The sequence below is a fragment of the Bombyx mandarina genome, chromosome A1, assembly GCF_030267445.1.
Source record: "Bombyx mandarina strain Sakado chromosome A1, ASM3026744v2".
NCBI classification, from domain to species: domain Eukaryota; kingdom Metazoa; phylum Arthropoda; class Insecta; order Lepidoptera; family Bombycidae; genus Bombyx; species Bombyx mandarina.
Window position 1 is genome coordinate 12,078,460 of NC_143234.1, and position 21,052 is coordinate 12,099,511.

The window sequence follows — 21,052 nt, forward strand, 5'->3', positions numbered from 1 at the left end:
TGGTTATTCAACCGCCTAATTATGTCAGCGCCGCGCAGCCCTGGCAAGCCGACCGACCGGACGGGCCAGTAAAAGTGGACGAACGACATTATAGAAAGTGTTTCCGAAGGTCACACACGTTTGTTTACGTTTCACATTAACGCACACGCGCACGTATTCAAACTGGAATCAATTAGATTATTTTTTTGTTGCTTAGATGGGTGGACGGGCTCACAGCCCACCTGGTGTGAAGCGGTTACTGGAGCCCACCTACAACGTAAATGCGCCACCCACCTTGAGATATAAGTTCTTAGGTCTCAAGTATAGTTACAACGGCTGCCCCACCCTTCAAACCGAAACCCATTACTGCTTCACGGCCGAAATAGGCGGGGTGGTGGTCCGTGCGTACCCACAAGAGGTCCTACCACCAGTAACTGTTGTTATCGAATAATTGTAAATGATCTTTTAGTTTTTTTTCCCTACCTATGCTGATAGCTTTAAGTGGCTATTTCAGCTTCTTGACGTGTAGGTGAGTTCACGGGGCTCAAGCCGGAAGTGTTGCTAACACTGCCTTAGCAAGAGCAGTGCTTCGCAGAATCTACCACCGGATCGGAAACGCGACCCGCCGAGAAAATCCGGCGAGAAACTCAGTGGGCTTATCATTTAGTGGTTTGGTTTTGTAAAACGAACATTGGTCGTTATTATGTTAATTGTTCAGGTGCAAATCAGATGCGCGTTCTCGTCACACAAAAGCTCAAGGATTTCTAGTAAACTTTACTTTCATTTAAATAAATAATAATGTATTAACGGCTTAATTGTTGCGCTATCATTCCATCACCGACTGGTATTCACGTGTGGTACATAAGTAACTGAATCATTAAAATTTGACACACACACACACACACACAAAAGTTAGTTCCTATATAATCTTCTTTTTTTTTTTAAAGAAAGCGGACAAAACACCTCGCTCTTCATTTCTTTTATTTATTTATTTATGTACACACAGAAAAGAAGACATAGTACAGAGTAATAGGAAAATTATGTACAAAGGCGCTGCTTATTTCTTTAAGAAATCTCTTCCAGCCGACCTGCGAGAGGATTACGAGAATAATAATTAAAAGTGATGAGTGTGCGTAGAACAAATAACACATTCTTCTTCATTAATTTCGAAAACAATCTGTCAATGTCATGGAAATTGACCAATGGGTTTCCATTGGTCAATTTCCATAAACAATGATTACAAGAATCATGATTTAAGCTTAATTCGAATTTCGTTTGAATAAGACATACCTGAATGGCGAGGAAGCTCAATGTGAATTGACAGCTTTGTGTAACTAGCATTTTTATTTTTTTACTGCTTAGATGGTTGGATGAGCTCACAGCCCACCTGGTGTTAAGTGATTACCAGAACCCATAGACATCTACAACGTAAGTGCAGCCACCCACCTTGAGATATATTATGTAAGTTATAAGGTCTCAGCATAGTTACAACGGCTGCCACACCTTCAAACCGAAACGCATTACTGCTTCACGGCAGAAATAGGTAGGGTGGCGGCCCCACCCGTGCGGACTCACAAGAGGACTTACCACCAGTTAAAAGTAGTAACTGGTAACCAAAATTTTTACAAGTATCATCTTCCTGAAACTACCTATTTTCTCCATTTTTCGTGAATGTTTAACGCTAGGTTACAGTTTGGATGAAATACTAAATATTTACGTTTATTTTCGGTTTTTTTTTTTCAATACTTTTTCTTATACCTTAATTTACATTTTAATCTATTGATGACCGCGATCAGGCAAGTGTTAAACACTAGGCATATTGGTACAATACGGCGCGTAGCTGTTTACAAGGACGTATAATTTTATATTCATGAACCGATTAAAATAAAATAAAAACATTAAACATAAACTCAGCCTCACAAATTCCCGCCTTTTGGAAATATATTGGTTAATAGTTTCACTTTATCAAGGCCGTTTTTTTTTTTTATAACCGTACATATTGGCAAACGAGTCTAACTGCAAATCCCTTGACATTGGTCAACGAAAGTAACACCATTAAGAAAACCAGTTAATTGTGAATACAGTATTTTCTAATCACGAACGGGGCGACTCCCACCGCCGGTAGGCGTTTCGAACATTAGGGTTGCCTACACTGCAATTAATTTATCTCATAAGTCCATACTTATGTAAATCTGATGGTAGGACCTCTTGAGAGTCTGCGCAGGTAGGTACCACCACCCTGCCTATTTCAGCCGCGAAGCAGTAATGCCTTTCGGTTTGAAGGGCGGGGTAGCCGTTATAACTATACTTGAGACCTTAGAACTTATATCTCAAGGTGTCTATGGGCTCCAGTAACCACTTAACATCAGGTGGGTTGCGAGCTAGTCCGCCCATCTAAGCAACAAAAAAAAAAAATGTTCGTATTTTTTTTATATTACTGTTGTTTATTTTTAGTATAATGTTGATTGTTCTTATAGTACCAAATGCTTTGTGCGCTAGTGATCCGAAATTGGGTTAATAGTGACGTATTGGCGTCTAATGAACACAATAAAAAATAAAATTAAGTACCGTAATATCAGGCATGTTTCGCAACTGGGTTCGTACCTGATTACTATGCGTATGGTAAGATATTGAATAGCAAATACATTTGGCATAGCAACGCTAAAATTTCAAATGAATTAATTTAACATTATTTGTAGTTTGGCAATTACTTGTATTGTAATGAAATTTACGATAATGACATCGTAAATTTCATGGATTGTGATGACCCTATTCATGAGAGAGAAAAAAAAACACGAATGTTGATAAACATGAACGCGCATACTTGAAACTTGTTCAATATCCGAGTACTCTCGCATTTAAATAATTGATTTAATTAATTTTCCAACGTCGACGACAAGTGTCACAATATTCCCTGTTTGTCATTGAAAAATGAACTTTCATTATAAAACAAACAAAATCGAATATATTAGTTATTGGTTCTGGGCGTATGTTGATTAATAATAGTAGAAATAAAAAGATAAATTTGGTAAAACAGCAAAACACGATCGGGTTTCACTGTTATGAATATGTATTGATGTTTCAAGTTGATTTCTAACTTAATATCTGCTACGTAATGTTAATTTTATTTAACATATATTAACCTCACTCAGAAGGATGCCGAGACCAGGCAAAGTAGAGAAGTTTAAGTAGGAAAGCGGACCCTGGGCACTAGACCGAGAAAACGCTAGGAAGAAGAAGACATTACTTCGCATCATGAAAATAGCTTATAATTTTTGCATAAAAGGGCGAATAGTCTAACGACATATCCTGCGATAAACTTCAAACACCATTTTACCATCTACATCTTCAATTATCAGTACGTAAATTGTTTTTTTTGCTTAGTTGGTTGCACGAGCTCACAACCCACCTGGTATTAAGTGGTTACTGGAGCCCATAGAAATCTACAACGTAAATGCGCCACCCACCTTGAGATATAAGTTCTAAGGTCTCAGTATAGTTACAACGGCTGCCCCACCCTTCAAACCGAAACGCATTACTGCTTCACAGCAGAAATAGGCAGGGTGGTGGTACTTACCCGTGCGGACTCACAAGAGGTCCTACCACCAGTAAAAAATATTGATATTGAGAGTTTGTCCGTAACTCACCATTCGTTCCCTCTCTTCCTCTATTGTCCTTATTAGATGGGCGAAGTGATGCAGCGAGCGTCCTATAACGCGCTCGTCCTCCGTCATGGATGCACCGATGCAGGCGAACTCGAACTGCTCCATGCTCGATGCCAGCGCCAGCTGAGCGCTGCCGAGACCTGGAATGGACGTAGTCATTTTAGTCTGATCCTCAATGCGAGGTAGCGATTTACTAGTGGTAGGACCTCTTGTGAGTCCGCGCGGGTACACACCAGGGTCGTGTCAAACGTATGCTTCATTAGCGGAGCCAGCTCAACCGTTTCACGGTAATCAGCGGTTTTTTTCCGGTACCTATTCTAGTAAAATTAATATCTACCTACAGAAATGAAACACAGAACCCACAGAAAATTATAATTTGCGTAATTACTGGTGGTAGGTAGGACCTCTTGTGAGACCGCACGAGTAGGTTTTTTTTTTTTTTTTTATGATTGAAAGTTTACTGGTGGCCCGAAGGCCTTTCCAGTTTCACCAGGACAGGTGGGCGAGCAAAGGCTCAGCCAAGAGGGGTGGGATTTGCTAACAACTGCCCGAGCGCCTCCGAAGGAGACCTAACAACTCAAGAGCAATTGTTTCGCGAATGAATCTACTACCGGATCGGAATCGCGACCCGCTGAGAAGATCCGGCGAGAAACTCAGCGGGCTGATGCATGGGTTAGGTTGCACGTCGACCTCTTTGTCGAGTTCGACGAGTACGGTTACCGGGGTCCCTAAGCCTGCCCCTAGTATTAGAGCTGAAGGCATCTAATGCAAAGGTTATTGGATCTGATGGATCCGTAAGGACGTGTCTAGGGCGTCGACGGTGACTGGCTCCTGCATGATCAGGATTCGGGGAGTAGTCAGCGGCGGCAACGATAAGGCGATTATCATGACGCATAGCCTTATCGAAGTATCGTTCCGACGCTGACTTCATGTATTTCCGAATTGATTCGAGGCCCAGGCCGTCGTGTAGGTCAACGTTCCTCACGAACCACGGAGCCCCGACAGCTAACCTGCAAAAGCGGGATTGTAGGGATTGGAGGGTGTCTATGTGTGTGCGGGCCGCGTGAGCGAACACCACACTCGCGTAAGTCATGACGGGCCTTATGCAAGTTTTGTAAAGTGTCACCTTGTTTCGAAGGGACATTTTACTCCGCTTACAGATCATGGGGTAGAGTCTACCGAGAATAAACGCGGCACGGTCACGGACTGATTTTATATGCGGGCGGAATGTCATCGATGCATCCAGGGTAACGCCCAGGTACTTGACCTTCCTGGCCCAGGGTATGGGTTGTCTAAAGAGAGTAATCGGGGGTGTGAGATTCCTCCTCCTAATCCGGGAGGAAATCCGTGTGGAGCTTCCCCTCTGAAATAGCACCGCAGTACTTTTCGCTGGGTTGATGTCTATGCGCCATTTTCGGAACCACTGTCCTAGGGCTAGGGCTGCGCTCTGAAGCTTCTTCGCGATTAGGGACTTATTTCTACTAGAATAGTAGACAGTCGTGTCGTCGGCGAATAAAGCTAAATGGGTCGGCGGCGACCGGGGAGTATCGTTGACGAATAAGCTAAATAGGAGGGGTGAGAGGACAGAGCCTTGCGGGACTCCAGCTGTGAGAGGTCGTGGGGAGGAGCGGGTTCCCTCGACTCGATATCGAAAAGAGCGGTTCGACAAGAAGTCCCGTATGATGAGCACGAGACTATCCGGCACGCCCATGTTGAATAGTTTGAAAATCAAACCGTTCGCACGAGTAGGTACCACCACCCTGCCTATTTCTGCCGTAAAGCAGTAATGCGTGTCGTTTTGAAGGATGGGGCAGCCGTTGTAACTATACTTGAGACTTTAGAACTTTATATCTCAAGGTGGATGGCGCATTTACGTTGTAAATGTCTATGGGCTCCAGTAACCACTTAACACCAGGTGGGCTGTGAGCACGTCCACCCATATAAGAAATAAAAAAATTAAAAATAAAAATTATCAGTTGCACGTAAAATCTTGTGTACTGTCCATGAAAACAGTCAAGCACTAAAAGCTGTGATCTTCGTTTTGTAGATACAGAAAAAAAAACAAATTGGAAAGTAACCACATGGTTATGGTCGCTTGTAGACATTAGCAACTAATAGTAGTTGGTCAAGTGGTTAATGACCATGACTATGACGCCACGGTGTTCAGATTCGGTCTACTCGCAGCAAGTACTTTATGATAGATAATTTATATTCGTGATCCAGATGTAATTGTTCACATGTCGAGTGTTATCAGCACTTGGTGCAAATAGCATACGATAAAATTTCAAATTGGAGTAATTGAGTAAAGAAAATTCTGTATTTATTTTAAAAGATCCAAGGTTAATATCAGCCAAAGCGTCTTACGACACAAAAAGCCCTTCCGCGGGGAACATTCTCACCAATACAATCGAGCTATTGGTCGCAAAAAGTCGTAAGAAAGAAAGATAGATAGAAATCATTTATTCGCCAAGCATAGTGAAAATGAGTTTTACATATTATTATTACATAAATTAAAAGCAGCGTGTGTGCTTTGTCATTATTTGACATGCGAATTTTAGTGCAGTGCATAGTTATAATATTATATAATTTACCATTCATTCATCCATAATTCAACTAATAATTAAAAAATTCATTTATTTTCAATGTCGTCCCTAAGAAAATCATTTATGTGATAATAATTTTCACTAATAAGATTATCTTTTAGTTTTTAAATGAAAATCGTCTAAGTCTCTTAATTTCTTCGGTAGTTTATTAAATTAGGATATTTACGCTCATAACTAGTATACTATTACTCTTTAATGTAGTTTTGTATTTTGGAAAACATAGTTAAACGTATAATTGTCAAAATAAGAAGAATCTTCACAAAACGAACTCGCGTGTCGAAGGTTTCATTTCGATGCCTCCAATGAACACTAACTCTAACTCAAAATTTTGAAATTTTCGTTTTTCACGCAAATCGCTTCACTATTTTAAAAGTATTACAAATGCATTATTAATGGGGTTCGAAGCAAGAGTAAATCAGCTAGTTACACAAGAAAAAACCATAAAATCTTTATTATTACAGATATGTTTATCAACTTTTTTCGTTTAAACTCTCCTCCTGTAAACATACGAATTTGGAGTTGGAGTAGTGTTCATTGGAGGCATCGATTTACGATTTACCGTGAAAACATACAAACTGATGATAAGGAAACGGGCGTAAGAAGCAAGGATACGTGCGTTATCAATGAACAAACTTATCGCATTGATAAGAACGCTCAGTTTTTAGTATTTGTAACGTACGTAGTACCTCGGAGGGCAATCATCGAATACATTCGCAGACAACGTGGTCATTCGACGGCCTATATCAGTGATTCTCAACCTTTTTTTTTGTTGCGGCACATATTTAACGATTTCAAAATTTGGCGGCACACAAAAAAAAAGAAAAATTATTTACTTACTACAACACTTCATAAATAGTTTATCAAAAAATTTTAATATACGAAATAAACTAAAATATACTATAAACTTTTTTTGGGGATTTAAATATATATTCATGTTTAAAATATTTTTCTTTTCAAATGATATAATTTAATAATATTAACATTATTATATATTCGCAAAATTTGGCGGCACACTTTTGAAATTTGGCGGCACACAAAAGTGCCGCGGAACAGTGGTTGAGAATCACTGACCTATATGATTTATCTGATGAAAAATATCGCAGTCTCGTTTGGAACACGAGATACGAAGTATTCATTAGATGCACTGGCTGACCCGACGAACCGGCTAAACGGGGTATGAATTGCTAAGCGACCAAAAAGAGGAAGATGAAATCTGTACACCAGTATCCATGGCTTAGCAGTTCAATAACAATGTCAATAGTGTCAGGTAAAAAAAATAGCTCATCTAATCCAGCCGATACTTCCCCATTACCCCCGCCCGAAGTCACCCAAATATCTCTTTACTAACTCCAACTCTTTAAAGTACAATCTTGAGTACTGTCAGTAGGGCCTCTATAAGCCCACTGGTTGGTATGCCTATCTAGCTTTTTAAGCTGCGACACAATTAGTCATTTCGACTTCGATTGCGGAATTACCTATGGTTACTTATGGCGTAGCGATGTTTGGGAGCGCAGGCCTCGGCATTATCAATGAACCTGCAATATTTGTACCTATCTAATTTTGCCCAGGCGTTTATTAGTGGATGGAAGACGATCCAGAGGTCGGAGCCAAAAAAGATGGAGTGACCAAGGGTCCGAACATCTGGACGCGAGACTGAGCATGCACTTCACTTAGCCACTGACCGACATAAGTGGCTACAAATTACAAAAAAGGTCACAGACGCATCACGATGCTCAACAATGAGCAATCGACTGAAGGAGGAGGAGGAGGGTAATGATTGCACACGGGCGCTAAATGGGCTTGAGACACCTTTACATTCAACACAATGCAACTCAGATTCCGATCTCATGTCTGTATGGTGGCGGTATCTGTACCGTGATGTTTATGAACTGCGATAATTAATACTAGAGGTCCTGCAGTAGTCGAAATTCGACTCTAAATAATTGGAATTGTAAGTTTGTACACTATTATGATTGTATTTTATACTTCTATAATCACAAATTTCGCCAAGACTACGCTATAAAAATATTAACAAAGGCAAACAATATTTAATCCATTCTCAATTTGACAACAGACGTCAAGAACAAAAGTTTGACAATAAATAGTATGCATGCGTGTGTGCGTCAAATACATGGTATGTAGTGTGTGTAATGTATTCTTTATTGATTTAATGTATCTTTTATGCATTATTTTAAAAAAATATTAGCATTGTGCACTTCTTCTCTATATTCTCTATAAGTGTGGAAAATTTCATACTCCTCCGTCCGCGCAATTTTCGTAAAAAGGGGATACAAAGTTTTTGCTTCACGTATTAATATATAGATAAGAGTTTGTTGGGCTGCAGAGAAAATAATTCTAAAATGTACCTATCTTTCTCGTGTATACCCAAAGTTATTCGACGTTTACCCAAGATTTGAACAAGATACCCTCGATGAGGCCTTATTTGCTTTGTCCACTCAAATATTTGGTCAGATAAGCAAAAGCACACAATTTTAAGTTATAAAAAAACAATATTCATTTTTTTTATTGCTTGGATGGGTGGACGAGGCACGGCTGACCTGATTTTAAGTGGTTACCGGAGCCCATAGACATCTACAATGTAAATGCCGCCACCCACCTTGAGACAAGAGTTGTAAGGTCTCACTTTTAACAGTACAACGGCTGCCCCGTCCTTCAAACCGAAACGCATTACTGCTTCACGGCAGAAATAGGCAGGGTGGTGGCACCTATCCGTGCGGACTCACAAGACGTCCTACCACAAGTAAAAAATGAAAATATAGCATTCCAAAAATCATGCCATCGATTAATAAGAGAAACAACGAGTATATTCGTGATACCGGATATAGCGGCCATCGCTAGTGCTAATCATCTTATTTTTAAGATGCACCCGATATAACGGGCTCGTAGAAACTTTCACGACACCCAAAACGAGTCCTAAGCAGTATAGAGATATAATACTAATTCGGATGACAGCTTATATCATAATATACGTGCCATATGAATGAATGACCGGTTCTTATGTTAATTAGGCTGACGACAGTTGTTGTTGAGGTCATTATGAACATTTTAAGTAATGTTTAACAAAAATGCTTTTTATTACATCGACGGGCGAACGATCCATAGATCCAGTAACGTAAATGTCGCCAAGCACCTTGAGATATGAGTTGTAAGTCTCAGTTTTAACAGTACCACGTCCAATCCAATTTTTCGAACCGGATCACGTTACTGCTCCGTGGTGGAAGTGAGCGGGGTGCTGGTACCAAGACACTGAATATACCGTATAAAATATGAAGACCCAACGCTATTGATTGTCACTCAGACTTTGAAATAGTAATAAATAAAGCGTGGCTGAGTGTGCATGAGTCAGTTCTTAGTCATTCCGAGTCTAGCGTTTATTTCTGGGTATTATCGTGATCGGCCGTGAACCTGCACGATTTGGTACCGCCGTCCTGTCTCATTGTGCCACAAAGCAGTCATATGAATATTATTTTCATCCACACAAACAGATAGGGCCTGTCTGTCTGGTCTAATCTCCGATTCTAAAGGGACTTTCATTGGCAGATGAATCCATCTATTCAAAAACCTACAAGATATTACCTATATAATTGAGAACTTGACCGGGATCGAGCCCTGACGCCGTGATACGATCAATCGACCAAGTTTGCCAAGTCACAGGCTTCATACGACCTACCATGTGTACAGCTCGTAGTGACATATCTAAACACAGAACCCGTTTAAATAACACAGCTCTAAGCAAAACGTAAAGAAATCCATTCGTGGTACCGGCACACCGCAGAGCCTGACCTAAAACAAGAACCCACAGCGTGTAGGAGGCCAAACTAGACAGCGATTTTTCGCCTACCTGTCCGCTGGTAGCTACGTCCGGATGGATAGGTGAGCTCACGGGCTCAACTTGGGAAAGATTACTAACACTAGCACTAGCACGAGTAGCGCTTCGCAGAATCTACTACCGCATCGATATTACGGCGTGTCATTCAATATCGGAACAAAAAAATTGCTTCACTAAACAAATGTGTAGTGGAACAAGACGCAATGAAGTACTTATATAAGTGTAGTCACGCATATAATTAATGCAATAATTTAAATAATTAAATTTATTAGCTTATTTTTTTAAATTATTGATTTAAATTTTATTAAATTATTGATTTAAAAAAAACTATCCACATATACAAGCATATTTAGAGAATTATATTAATGATACTGGTACTTTAATAACTGAAGAGAAATAGGTTTGATTTCCGTGTGTGTGTGATCGACGATTGTTTGTGGTGGTCTGTAGGTGAACTAAGGACTAGACCTGCTCGAACTTAATCATTCGACGACCCAGTAACAGGTATGCACTAATTTCCACAAGGTAACAAGGTAACGTTAGCAAACCAACCACACTCCTCACTCATTAATTGCTTAAGCACGATAATGCACGTATTAAACAAAAACTTTTGTAACTTGAAGATAAATCTTTTTGAACTGAACTTTGCGTTCGTTTCAATTGCCCGTGATATCTAGGTACAGTATGGTAATTAGAGGATTCGCGCTTCACAGATTTTGGTACTTGAGACGATACATCTCGTTTTTTTTGGGATTATCCTGTGAACATCTAATCTATCTAACGTTTTTTTATTATTATTGCTTAAACGGGTGAGCGAGCTGACGACGCATCTAGTGTTAAGTGATTAGCGGAGCCTGTAAGAACGTGAATGATATGAATTCTATGTGTCAATTGGTTTTAGTGAATACAATCTTTATTAGGTACTTTTAATTTATTGAATATTCTATCTTTTTTTATATTATAATTTTTGGGGATTGATTTTTATTACACGTTGGTATAGCCTGATCGTTGCACTTATTCTTAAACGTATATTAAGTACGTATTTCATTACGATAATTGGAACCTGCCTGCGGGATTCGAACACCGGCACTCTCGCGTCGCTCGATGCCTATGAACCAGTTGTCTTATCGTTTAGGCCACGACGACTCCAAGCTGTCAAGATCGAGTGCCAGAACCACGTCATTTCGGATCCTCCCGATCCACTAACGGTGCTTTTAGGTACCCCAAGCACCGGTCATCGTTCTCGTCGAACCCGTTGCTTGCGACGAAGGCTCAGGTCAGCACAGTATTCAAATGACGAATCATCAGTGATAACGAAAACTAAAGTGGGTAATCGCAATGTAGGAAATTATAAAAAAAAATACACTCCACCAATATCATTTGAAACCTAAAATCATTTTTAATTCTATCTAATTATGAGAATCGTGATTATCGAAAAATAAAACTTGCATAAAATCTGCACTAAAACATTATAATTTATATTAATTTAAAATATCACGGTCATTATGAATACATCAATACTATTTCTCCTTACATGTTGCTATAGTTCGTACAAGACGTCTGATCAACACAATAACGATGACTCATTCATTGAAATGTCTCTGAACTAGGGGCTTACGAACGTGGGTGACGCAAGCGACGGCATCGCATTTATTTCTGACTGGAAGCTTCATCAATTAAGATCTAATAAGAACATAAGAAACTTATTTTTAATTTGTTTTATTGCTTAGGGCCTGTGCACACCACGTTTTTTATCCTACAGAGCGGTTTGTTGTCGATACAAACGCGCGTTAGAATCGCGTCTGTATCGCTACAAACGCGCGTCGACGGCGCGTTTTTATCCCACAGAATGGTTTCTTATGGCGTATTTGAATTTATACAGGTGTGCAAAGGTCTACAGGCTGCGTCTGACTTGCATGCGTATCGCGTCTGTATTGCTACGAACGCGCGTCGACGGCGCGTTTAAAAAACGTGGTGTGCACAGGCCCTTAGATGGGTGGACGAGTTCACGGCTCACCGGGTGTCAAGTAGGTACCGGAGCCCGTAGACATCTAAAACGTAAAAACCGCCACCCACCTTGAGAAATGAGTTCTAAAGTCTCATTTTTAACAGTACAACGGCTGCCCCACCCTTGAAACCGAAACGCATTACTGCTTCACGGCAGAAATAGGCAGGGCGGTGGTACCCACCCGTGCGGACTCACAAGAGGTCCTACCACCAGTAAACACTCATATATACCATTAATATACAATGATAATATGGAATATTCTAAAAATGGTTGAACAATAATAAAAGACTTAATTGTGTTTTCTGTAAAAGACTCGTATTAAGAAAACAACATTTAAAGCCTTTATTTTCGAAAAATAATTATTTTACACAGTATTATTGGATTATGTAAAACTGAACTCCACTTTTTTCTCAATGACAGAGAGTTCAGTCAATATATACTTACTTACAAGAACAATTTTTTTTTAAAAACTAAAAAGTTTCAAAGGTTTAGCATAAAAATTACATAAAAAAAAGTTTTTATTTAAGTAAGTAAATACATATATAATATAACATTCATATCTAAAAGTTCAAGATCGTTTCAATAATCTAATGCATCCGAGAAACCTACGATCTCCGTAAAGATTTATTTCAAAGCTTTAAGACTTGTGCTTTATAAGTCCCGCTGGGGACGAGAAGAGTTGGCAAAGGATTTCATTATGAATTGAAATTTCAATCTTGTTTTAAAAACTAACAAAGCGAACCGTAAGAAACGCCTATCTATATTGATATTTTTTATTTATATAAAATACAACTTACGCCATGTGTTCTCCGTGCATCCTGCATGGGGACTCACAAAGACTTTTTTCTCGTTTTCTTATAAGCCGAGCGGACGTAAGCCGTGTGATATTTAGTGAGACACAGTAATCGAGTCGACTATTATCAAAGCCGGCAATGTGACTTTTGGACAATTATTGGTAAATCAGAAAAACGAATTATTGACTTTGTATTCTATTGGCAGTCACAAAACTCTTCTGAACGACATTTTAGATAAATAACAGGTTAAGTATTAACCTTTATTTAATGCGGGTTTTGAACCGTATTCTTTGAAGGAGACGATTATATTCAAATCAATCTGTATTGACATATCAATAACATTTTTTTGTCCAAATGCACAGATTGCCACCTTTGATAATAGACGACTCAATTATGAAAGTCATCGGCGGCGCACACATACCGCGTTGCACCGGCAGACATCGGCACACACATACCGCGTTGCATCAGCAGACAACGAGTATTCCAAGAAACACAACAAATCATCCGATGACATTGATAATGAAGTGGATTACTTAGATGAAGTATTTGAGACTCACATTCGTAGCGGACACGTAATTTAGTGTTTATTTATACGGAATCAATACGCGAAGTTGACGTTTTTTTTATGATTTAAGTATAATTTTTTATTGATGGATGGAGGCCTTTCCAGTTTAACTAGGTCAGGTGGACGATAAAAGACTCAGCCAGGAGGGGTGGGATTTTCTAACAGCTGCCCGAACGCCTCCGATGGAAACCGAACAACTCAAGAGCAGTTGCTTCGCGAATGAATCTACTGCCGAATCGGAATCGCGACCCGCTGAGAAGATTGAAGAAGGTTAGGTTGCAAGGAAGTTAGCGTTTGTCATTATCAGAGGTATATGTTTTACGTCTTACAAGACATATATAGTACATACTTTTTACAAGAAGCGGCGCTTTCGTTTGGATTTTTTGTCTGTAATGATTTATTTATTTAATTTTTGAATCTCCTATCAGATAATTTTTCAATTTGTTAGAAATAAGTTTTATTCTACGAATTCGTTACGAAATACCCTTAAAAATAACCTACAACGATTAATCTCCCGTTTGATGGTCACCGGTTGAAAATCTAGGTGCCCACATAAAAAAAAACATTTTATGTGATTAAAATTGACAAACACACAAAACACACAAAATATGACACTTTGTTTAAATTAAAACAACGCGTATTCTTTACTGGGAATATATTTTGAAAAAACGAATGAGAGCCTATTATCGCGAGAGTCGAATGCAATACACCTAGACCGCGTCCAGAAATGTACCTACACTGATCGCAGTCCAAGTCTACGAAGTACTCGAAAGTGCCGGAAATAATTAAATGAACATTATAAACTTAAGCCATTAAATGATTTATTCATCACGTCTAAGATTCGCGAAGATCGAAAATACGAAAGTTATCTCTTATATATTTGTACATTAGAAAAAAAAAGGAATTCGATAAAGTTAAGAAAGTGAAATTTCTAAGATTATTATTTTTGCGATTTCGAATTTACTGTTTAATTCGGCCGGTTATGAAGCGATAAGTAGAAGACTATATGCCAAGGTTCGAATCACGCAGCAGGTATCAAATTTACGAATGATAACGTTGTCCTGAACAAATTCCACGATAAAGGAATACCGTGTAATGCTACGACATGCTCTTCTTCAAACTCGGGACGTGGAGACTACTCAGCAGTCGCTCGACGAGCGCATTAACCCATAGACACAGCCCACTGAGTTTTTGGCCGGATCTTCTCAGTGGGTCGCGTTTCCGATCCGGTGGTAGGTTCTACGTTTCCTAGCATCACTCCGGTTTGAGCCCCGTGAGCTCACCTACTAGTTACGGTTACGCTGGAATAGCCGCTCCAGGCTACCAGCGTAGGTAGGAGAAAAAAAAAAAAAAAAACTGCTTTGAATAGTTTATTGAAGATAAAAATATACACAAACGAACTATATCACAAGTGGTATGAAAAAGAACGAACATATAGGAGTAGTAAAGGCACTGACACGAACGATGGGTAACACAGCGAATATCGAAATGTACTGCCCTCAGTTTTTTAAGATTCCGAAGTGTTAAACAACAATAATGGATGATTGCCTAAATTCATAAGCGACAGCGATTTTGTCGAATTGTAAGACGGTTGCCCAATGGCCCAAGAGCCCGCGACAGCCAGACCTTCGTTATTTTATAAAAGCTGAAAGTTTCTCTGTGTATGTCTCCAACACAGGTAAGAACGACCCGCGATTATAGAGTTCCGATTGTGGTTACTTGGGCAGGTAACAGGCAGTAAAGGTATATAAAATAGTACCTTAAATTCGTTAAAGTATAAAGGTTTTTTTTTTAATATTTAGTCCAGAATATCTTTAGAAATCATGATATCCGTTGCCGGACACTTTTTCCAGTTGTTACCCCCTGCCAGACACCCTTAAACTTTAATAAATTTTAATTATACTTTCATTATACTATAAAAGCTAAATTTTATATATGTTACTTAGGGACTTATAAAAATATGTTACCCCAAGAGCCGGACAGTTTTAATGGTTCTTACATCTTGCCAGACACATTGAGAGCCCGCTGTAGGTGCGAGCGCGAGGTAGCAACTGTTCAAGCGGGTGTGAGCGAGATAGAGTGCTTAGTCTATTGTGATCTTTTAAGATATCCAATAAAAAAAATATTTTATTACGTTCATAGCAATATTATAGAAAATAAAAAAGGTTATTTTAATATTATAAAGTACAAACAAAATATTACATGTCAAAGAAAAATATTTAATCGTTCTTATAATTTTCCTCATTGTCGTCGATATTGAACTATCGAGTCGGCCTGAGGGGCCTACGAGGGGGGGCATAGCTACTACCGTATCCGATTTGAGAGTACGAGCTAAGCGGTAGTAAGACCTTTGAGAGGGCGCGAGTCCTTCTAAGAAATCAGACCATCTGGCATCTCGGACTTCGGCGATGCGAGACTTTACGTCGCGTTGTAGGGCACGCATTCGAGTACGATTTTCCACTGTGGGATACCTATCGTAGGCACGGATCGAAGCGTTCTTAGCTCTAAGGAGTTCCCTAATATCGTCGGGCAATTTGAAGCGGTGAAGGAAGTCCTCCGCCACAACTTGCTTCGATGACCTATCTAATGTCGAGGTGATGTGTGACGTTAAGATGTCTATGGCTTCAACGGTATCCTGAGGAGACGGGGTAGAGTCCGGGCTAAACGGGAGCGATGGTGGATCAGATTCAGCCAGGCTAATGCCCAGCGTGTGCCAATCCACCACAGCCCTCGTGACGGGAACGGAATCGGGAGCGCGACCGAGCTTCATAATGACGGGGCGGTGGTCTGAATCTAAGTCTAAAACTACTTCGATCGAGTGTAAGCGCAGAGTTACGTTTTTTAATAACGCTATGTCGAGTATATCCGGGCGATGCGCGATATTTAGCGGGTAGTGAGTCGGGGTTAGCGGAGCGATGATATCGAAGGCGAGATCATCGACTAACGCGTCGAGCCGCCTGCCATTAGGGGTTGTGGTGTGTGAGTTCCACCTGATGTGTTTACAATTTAGGTCGCCCGCCAGAATGACAGAGCTTCCCATGCCGAGTAGCGCCTCGATATTACTGCTTAGAACGGATAAATCCTATAAACGACAGCTGATGTGCAGTAAAAGATCACAATAGACTAAGCACTCTATCTCGCTCACACCCGCTTGAACAGTTGCTACCTCGCGCTCGCACCTACAGCGGGCTCTCAATGTGTCTGGCAAGATGTAAGAACCATTAAAACTGTCCGGCTATTGGGGTAACATATTTTTATAAGTCCCTAAGTAACATATATAAAATTTAGCTTTTATAGTATAACGAAGGTATAATTAAAATTTATTAAAGTTTAAGGGTGTCTGGCAGGGGGTAACAACTGGAAAAAGTGTCCGGCAACGGATATCGTGATTTCTAAAGATATTCTGGAGTAAATATTAAAAAAAAAAACCTTTATACTTTAACGAATTTAAGGTACTATTTTATATACCTTTACTGCCTGTTACCTGCCCAAGTAACCACAATCGGAACTCTATAATCGCGGGTCGTTCTTACCTGTGTTGGAGACATACACAGAGAAACTTTCAGCTTTTATAAAATAACGAAGGTCTGGCTGTCGCGGGCTCTTGCTCTACAAGTATTGGCGGGTAAGTGAGTCGCCACAAAGTATTCGAAACATCAGAAATATGACATTAAAAACAATTATTAATTATGTCTGATATTTTATTGTATAAGTGCTGAAAATGAATCATTTTAGAATACTCATACAAAGGAAACAAATATCCCCCGAAGACCCGAGACAATATTGAGACTTTCTTCCCATAATTTTGTCAACCTAATAATTTTTTTTTATTTATAAAATTACATTTAAATATTCTCGGAGTAATTTGTTTGTGGTCCATTAATTCACCGTGTTTGTGGTTCAGCAGGGTAATATAAACTGCATTCCAATCTTTTGTGGTCGACTTTAACTTTGTGAATTCAATTTGAATTTTACCACATCTTTAGGGGATATTACTTCCACTTAAACTTTAAAGTATTTTTCGTAATAATATTATTAATAACACAACAATAAAAAAGTCATCAATTAAACTGTTAAATCTATAGGTAATGACAAAAAAATCTTTTATTGAGAAGATAGGTACAATATACTTATAAGCACAATTTAGCTTTTTGTAAAATAACTTCCGCTCCCTATCGATACCTATATATTGCTCAAACAAAACATAAGACAACACCACAGCAGTTTTGGGACCTTATTAATTGAAATACATATCATGCCTTTAATTTTTATTTTCGAATTTCGATTGATCATGATCATAGAATACGCCTACTTTTCAAATTTCATCTACTTATATAGCGGCGTTTATCTTCAAGCGATTCGCAATTTAACTACACAGTATGAAAACCGATCTGTGCCTTTTTAGTGGCACTTTATATCAACTGTACATAATTCTGTATGACAATTTTAGTGATTTTAAATAGAAATGGATGGCCTTAATTGACCTATTGACATATCAAATAATGTAGTTGTGTATCTTTCATTGTTGAAATATGTTTTTTATTTATCACCTTAGTAAGCACACAAGTGTATGGCCCACCCGATATTGTGTAATTATCATCATTCATGGACATTATCAATAACAGATGCACAGCCAGACCACCCATCATGCAGAAGAATAATGCTAAAATGAATTAAACTTAATAAATTTCCATAATTAGTAATGTTGCAAAGTCAGTGATACCTACTGTACAATTGAAACTTAGACCTCATGTTGGGTGATAGCATTCACATTATAATGTCTATGGCTTCCAGTTACTAATAAACCAAGTCCACCTTTATTTTTTCGGGCCGAGGGCCGAACCTCCTACGAGGTCCCCGCGCCTAGGGGGCGCGCGGGGTATGTGAGACTCAACGATCTGCAGGTGTTGAGAGCAGACCGCGGGCCCAAGGAATTTAGGGCCCACCCACTAAACGACTCCCCTGCACTCTTACACCCGGCGTCCGATCTCCGTCTGGGGTCAAAACCCGGTCAGAGTAGGGGGGTTCACGCGGTCAACACTACAACCAGACACGCGGTGCCATCCCGAGGACGCCCGACCGATGGGTCGTCGAGGCGATAGTCGACGACCAACGACGTCAGTCTCCGCGGTACAGCGGCCCTACCAGGCCGCCCGGGCGATGCCGCTGGTGTTCCGGGATACCCCGCTGGGCCAGAACCAGCCTGCCGGGTCGGAACGCGATACACCGCCGACCGAAACCAAGTCCACCTACAACATGTCCTACCTGATCACCTATATATATTTTTTTTATTGCTTAGATGGTTGGACGAGCTCACGGCCCACCTTGTGTTAAGTGGTTACTGGAGCCCATAGACATCTACAACGTAAATGCGCCACCCAACTTGAGATATAAGTTCTAAGGTTTCAAGTATAGTTACAACGGCTGCCCCACACTTTAAACCGAAACGCATTACTGCTTCACGGCAGAAATAAGCAGGGTGGTGGTACCTACCCGCGCGGACTCACAAGATGTCCTACCACCAGTAAAGGTCCTGAAAGATTATTTTGTTTAACCAACATTTTGCTGAATAAGTGAAATGTATCTTTGTAATTAAAGGTGCGTTTTACTTGGTATTAGCATCAACAATTTCATGTTTTTAATTTAAACTTAATTAAGTTTACACCATGCAAATGGCCGAATTTTTTTTTTTAAATATTTTATCCCAATTTCATACTTTAAATGGCTCTCAGTTTTAACCTGTAAATTGTCGCTCAAACCGAATAAATAGTCTTTCACCTTTTGATATTAAAAATCTTTGTAAAACCCTGTAACGAAGTAACATCATATTAATTTGGTTGAAAAACAACCATTCTGATTTGTGGTGGGTCAACATATACATATATGTACAATACAATAGATATTTTGACCTCCGGGGTGAGTAGCAGCATCCATTTTAAGATATCAATGGGCTTCAATACCAAGTGGAACATGATCAATATAGCATAAAACATAAACAGTATGAAATACACATTAAAAGAGGTAGGATTAATGTTTCTTTAATAATGAAATGTTTATTTTGGAAGATGACCTTCAATTAAGGATAAATGTTTGTAATATAATTATTATTTGTAATTATGTATTGTAATGTTTTTGTAATGTTTATTATTTTATTTGTAATGTTTATTAAAGGATAATTTATTTTATAATTACTTGAATTCCTTATAAATCCTAATGATCATTAATTAAATGTAACTTTAAATATATTAATTATATTATATACAATTACATTACTCATTCATTTTTGTTATTTAATTATCATTATTATGTAAAGTTCTGATAGTTTTATACCCCAATAAAGTAAACTTTAACTACTTCCTTAACCATTTGCTTTTTTAGTGGATGATTGATTGTTGGTTGGTGGTTGTTGACCTAACCTCCTCAAACCTGACTGCCATAAAAAAAACCTGTACTGTAAAGAAAAATTCGAGACTTAGAAATCATGTCTCAAGGTGGGTGGCACATTTTCGTTGCTGATGTCTTTAGGCTCTAGTAGCCGCTGAACCAACCAGGTGAGCCATGAACTTGTTCCCTCGTCTAATAAAAATTCATCACATATATGATATCGAGAGGGGAAAGAGTATTTGGTTTAAGCAAAATTTTTGCAACTTTACAGGTGAGCCATTTAAAGTTTAAAATTTGGAAAAAATATCATAACATAAAACTTCTTCAGTCATTTGAATAGGGTAAACTTAATTGAAGTTCAATTAAAAACATCCAATTGTTGATACTAATAATAAATAAAACGGACCTTTAATTACAAAGGTAAATGTCACGTATTAAGCAAAATGTCACTTAAACCAACTAGCCTTTCACTGTCCATTATAAAATATCACAGACATTCAATTGGTGTAAATTTTTTTTTTTTAGTTGTTCTTGAAGTAATAACATAAAGACAGATCCTAGCTTGGCACCATTACTTATGGACTATGTTGGTTGTTATGGTTATTAACAGTATCAATAAACTGCCCAAACATGGTCAGTTTACTGACACTTGCTCTAACATTGATTAAGTTATGTGCAATTATTGACTACAAATTCAATTATGTCGATTTAATTCATCACAATTATAACCCAAATATCATTCTTATTCTTCACCTTATCCCACTAGGTGGGATTGGCAGAGCTAATTTTTCTCTTCCATTCTCTTCTATCAGCTGTCAGCTCAAAACTCACTCATCTCAAATATCATTATCATAGTTGAAATATATTATAAGAGTTATAAATATATTATAACCTGCAGTTTCACTAGTATTAAATCAAGAATAAATGAAATAACTTGATATATTGATAGCTTGGTTCTGTGATTATAATAAGTAATATATATCTTTGGCTTGACATAGGATAACATAAAAAGTTAAATGTAATGATTTTAATGTACAGACGTAATATCGTCACATTTCTGTATTAGTTGTATGATAAACTATAATGGGCGGGGATGTACAATGCCGAACTATGCAACACGTAGAGCATTCTTTGTGTCGCGTGAATAATTTGACCTTAACACTTTCGAGCGGTGCGCGGTCGCAGGTGAAGGGTTCGCACTCAC

General features: G+C 38.9%; 1 protein-coding gene and 1 long non-coding RNA gene across 2 annotated transcripts in view; both read right to left on the reverse strand.

The window, feature by feature from the left end:
• LOC114247021 (GTPase regulator associated with FAK) overlaps window positions 1–21,052 on the reverse strand; it is a 67,681-nt gene that overhangs the window by 46,227 nt on the left and 402 nt on the right. Inside the window, exon 2 of the mRNA XM_028179814.2 lies at window positions 3,627–3,784. Within this exon, the coding sequence (XP_028035615.2) occupies window positions 3,627–3,784 (158 nt within the window). The remainder of the gene's footprint in view (window positions 1–3,626; window positions 3,785–21,052) is intronic.
• On the reverse strand, window positions 14,822–21,046 carry LOC149499550 (uncharacterized). Its single transcript, XR_016325699.1, has 2 exons — window positions 16,274–21,046; window positions 14,822–15,562 (listed from the first exon to the last, which is right to left on the reverse strand). It is a non-coding gene; the product is annotated as an uncharacterized LOC149499550 (long non-coding RNA).